The sequence below is a fragment of the Fistularia commersonii genome, chromosome 22 (genome assembly GCF_037954325.1).
Source record: "Fistularia commersonii isolate RoL2024-O1a breed Wild chromosome 22, RoL_Fcom_v1.0, whole genome shotgun sequence".
Lineage (NCBI taxonomy): Eukaryota > Metazoa > Chordata > Actinopteri > Syngnathiformes > Fistulariidae > Fistularia > Fistularia commersonii.
The window spans coordinates 222,501-225,000 of NC_141305.1; the positions used below are offsets into that span (position 1 = coordinate 222,501).

The following is a 2,500-nucleotide window of genomic DNA, read 5'->3' on the forward strand; positions in this document are numbered from 1 at the left end:
CTCCTAAGAAGTATCTGTAGCTCACCTGAGCCCCTGCAGCCACCTCAAACTCCTTCAGTGTGTGACACGCTGACCTCCCCAGGTAACACTGCATGTGGACATCATGACGCTGGTGTGTGTGTGTGTGTGTCAGGGGTGGAGGAGGTGCAGGTGTTGAGCAGCCAACTGCAGCTCCTCCACGCTCAGCTGCAGTACGAGCGCTTCAAGAGGCAGCAGCACGCCGTCAGGAACCGCCGTCTGCTGCGCAGGGTCGTCAACGCCGCGGCGCTGGAGGAGCATACCGTCGCCATGGTAACGAAGGCCCCGCTGGGCAGGCGAGGGCAGCGGCGAGGGGCACTGACGGTCCGCCCTGTGTTGCAGAGGGGGCAGCTGGGCGTCCAGGACGAGGAGATCCGCTCGCTGAGGAGCAGCCTGGAGGCCGAGCAGCAGCGGCACGCCGTCCTGCAGGCCGACTCCAGCGCCCTCACGACACACCTGCACACACACATCCAGACATTGCTGCAGCAGCAACAGCAGCAGCTGCTGCACAACCAGAGGCTGGAGGTACACACACACACACACACACACACACACACACACACACACACACACAGGTTGTGATAGTCTGTCCTGTGATTGGCCGCAGAGTGAGCTGCAGGAGAGTCAGAGCAGGCTCAGAGATCTGGAGGCGGAGCTCCAAAGAGCCAATAACAAGGCCTACAATGCGGAGCACCAGCTGGGCCAGCTGTCGCTCAAGGTGAGGCCTCCGCTGTCAGCCGCCCGCCGCCAAACACCTCAAACATCTCTGACCACCTCACGTTCCTCCAGCTGAGCAGCAGCGAGCAGCTGCAGCAGCAGATCTTCTTCCTGACCCAGCAGCTGGTTCTTCTGAGGGGAAACAACACCTTCCTGATGGAACAGCTGGAGGAGGCGGGGGCGGGGGCCGCCGCGGTGAGGACCCCCATTCACACACACACACACACACACACACACACACACACACACACACACACACACACACGAGCAGAGTGAAGGCTGATCCTGCCAACTCCTCCAGGAGGCCTCCCTGCTGCAGGGCATTGTGGGTAAGGAGTTCTACCAGCTGAAGGAGGCTGAGATGCAGCAGAGGCAGAAGCTGGAAGCAGCCAATCAGAGAGCAGCAGACCTGGAGGGCCAGCTGGCGCTGAGGGACCAGCTGCTGCTGGACCAGAAGAAGCTGCTGGATGATGCCAAGACCCAGAGCAGGTCTGTCCCTGTCCCAGTCCCAAGAAGAGCTCACTTTGTGTTACTGACTGCCCTGTGTGTGTGTGTGTGTGTGTGTGTGTGTGTGTGTGTGTGTGTGTGTGTGTGTGTGTGTGTGTGTGTGTGTGTGTGTGTGTGTGTGTGTGTGTGTGTCAGAGCCGAGTTGTCCGCCTGTGAGAGTCGCTACGTGTCTCTGAGGCTGGTCACTCAGAAGCTGCAGACGGAGATGCTGCAGCTGTACAGCCAGGTCCCCACGGAGCCCGGCGGCGGCGGCGAGCGCCGAGGCCTCGCTGCCGGCCGCCCGCTGGACGTCACTCGGTAACCGCAGTCCCTGCCTTCTTCCCTCTGGTCTCCTGTTGTTCCTGCTGACGTGTGTGTGTGTGTGTGTGTTTTTGTGTGTGTGTGTGTGTGTGTGTGTGTGTGTGTGTGTGTCCCAGGCCACACGGGGGCAGCAGCGCCCTGCCGGTGGCCCCCGGCCCCCCCGGGCCCCGCCCCTCCTCCCACAGCATGCTGAATGGAAGCCTGGAGCCGGCGGCGTCCTCCTCCCCCCTGGACTCGCCGCTCACCGTGGGCTCCTTCCTGGAGCAGCGAGCACGCCGTCTGTTCAGACCCACGGGCTCGGAGGCGGAGCCGGAGGGGGCGGAGTCGGAGGGGGAGGAGTCGGAGGTGGAGCTGGAGGCGGAGAGCCCCCCTCTGGGCCAGGAGGCGGAGGAGGCCCTCCTCCTGGCGGGAAGCCCGCCGGACCGTTTGCCGGGTCGAGCCCCGTCTCCCTCCGAGGCCCCGGACCTGACCTTCGCCGTCCGGCGGCGGCGGCGGGAGCTGAGCATCATGGACTACGACGAGACGGCGCCCGAGTACTGAGGGGCGCCGCCGACCCCCGAGCCAGACGGGCTAATAGGCTAACGGCCCGTAGCATCGGACCGGAAGCGTCAGAACCAAAGCAGGAGGCGGAGAAGGTGGCGGCGGAGGCCCCTCCCCCCTCACCCGATTGGTCCGTTCACCCCGCCCCCGCCTCGATATCCTTTGATCCCCGATGGTCACTCATCCGCGCCGACCGCACGCTGACCGGCAGGTCATGTGACCGAAGGGCCCGGGCTTACCCTTTGACCCGCCGCTAGCACCTATGCTAACGGGCTCCGTGGTGTCGGGGTCTCCCGCCTCAGCTGCTGCCCGCCGACCCTCCGGAGGCGAGAGACCCTGCAGGGCCTCTCGGCCCGCGGAGACTCCGATGTAAACTTAAAAAAGGTGAGAAATAAAAGGCTGTGAACTTTGCGTCTCG

The 2,500-nt window shown here is 64.0% G+C and overlaps 2 protein-coding genes across 2 annotated transcripts in view; one reads left to right on the plus strand and one right to left on the minus strand.

Moving 5' to 3' along the window:
• tsc1a (TSC complex subunit 1a) overlaps positions 1-2,493 on the plus strand; it is a 6,016-nt gene extending 3,523 nt beyond the window's left edge. Inside the window, 7 exon segments of the mRNA XM_086169405.1 lie at positions 134-291; positions 361-543; positions 626-736; positions 808-930; positions 1,037-1,224; positions 1,378-1,539; positions 1,659-2,493. Coding sequence (XP_086025531.1) covers positions 134-291; positions 361-543; positions 626-736; positions 808-930; positions 1,037-1,224; positions 1,378-1,539; positions 1,659-2,082 — 1,349 coding nt within the window. The 3' untranslated portion in view covers positions 2,083-2,493.
• The window catches only part of LOC147221157 (bile salt-activated lipase-like), a 67,746-nt gene that overhangs the window by 10,662 nt on the left and 54,584 nt on the right, over positions 1-2,500 (minus strand). The window lies entirely within an intron of this gene.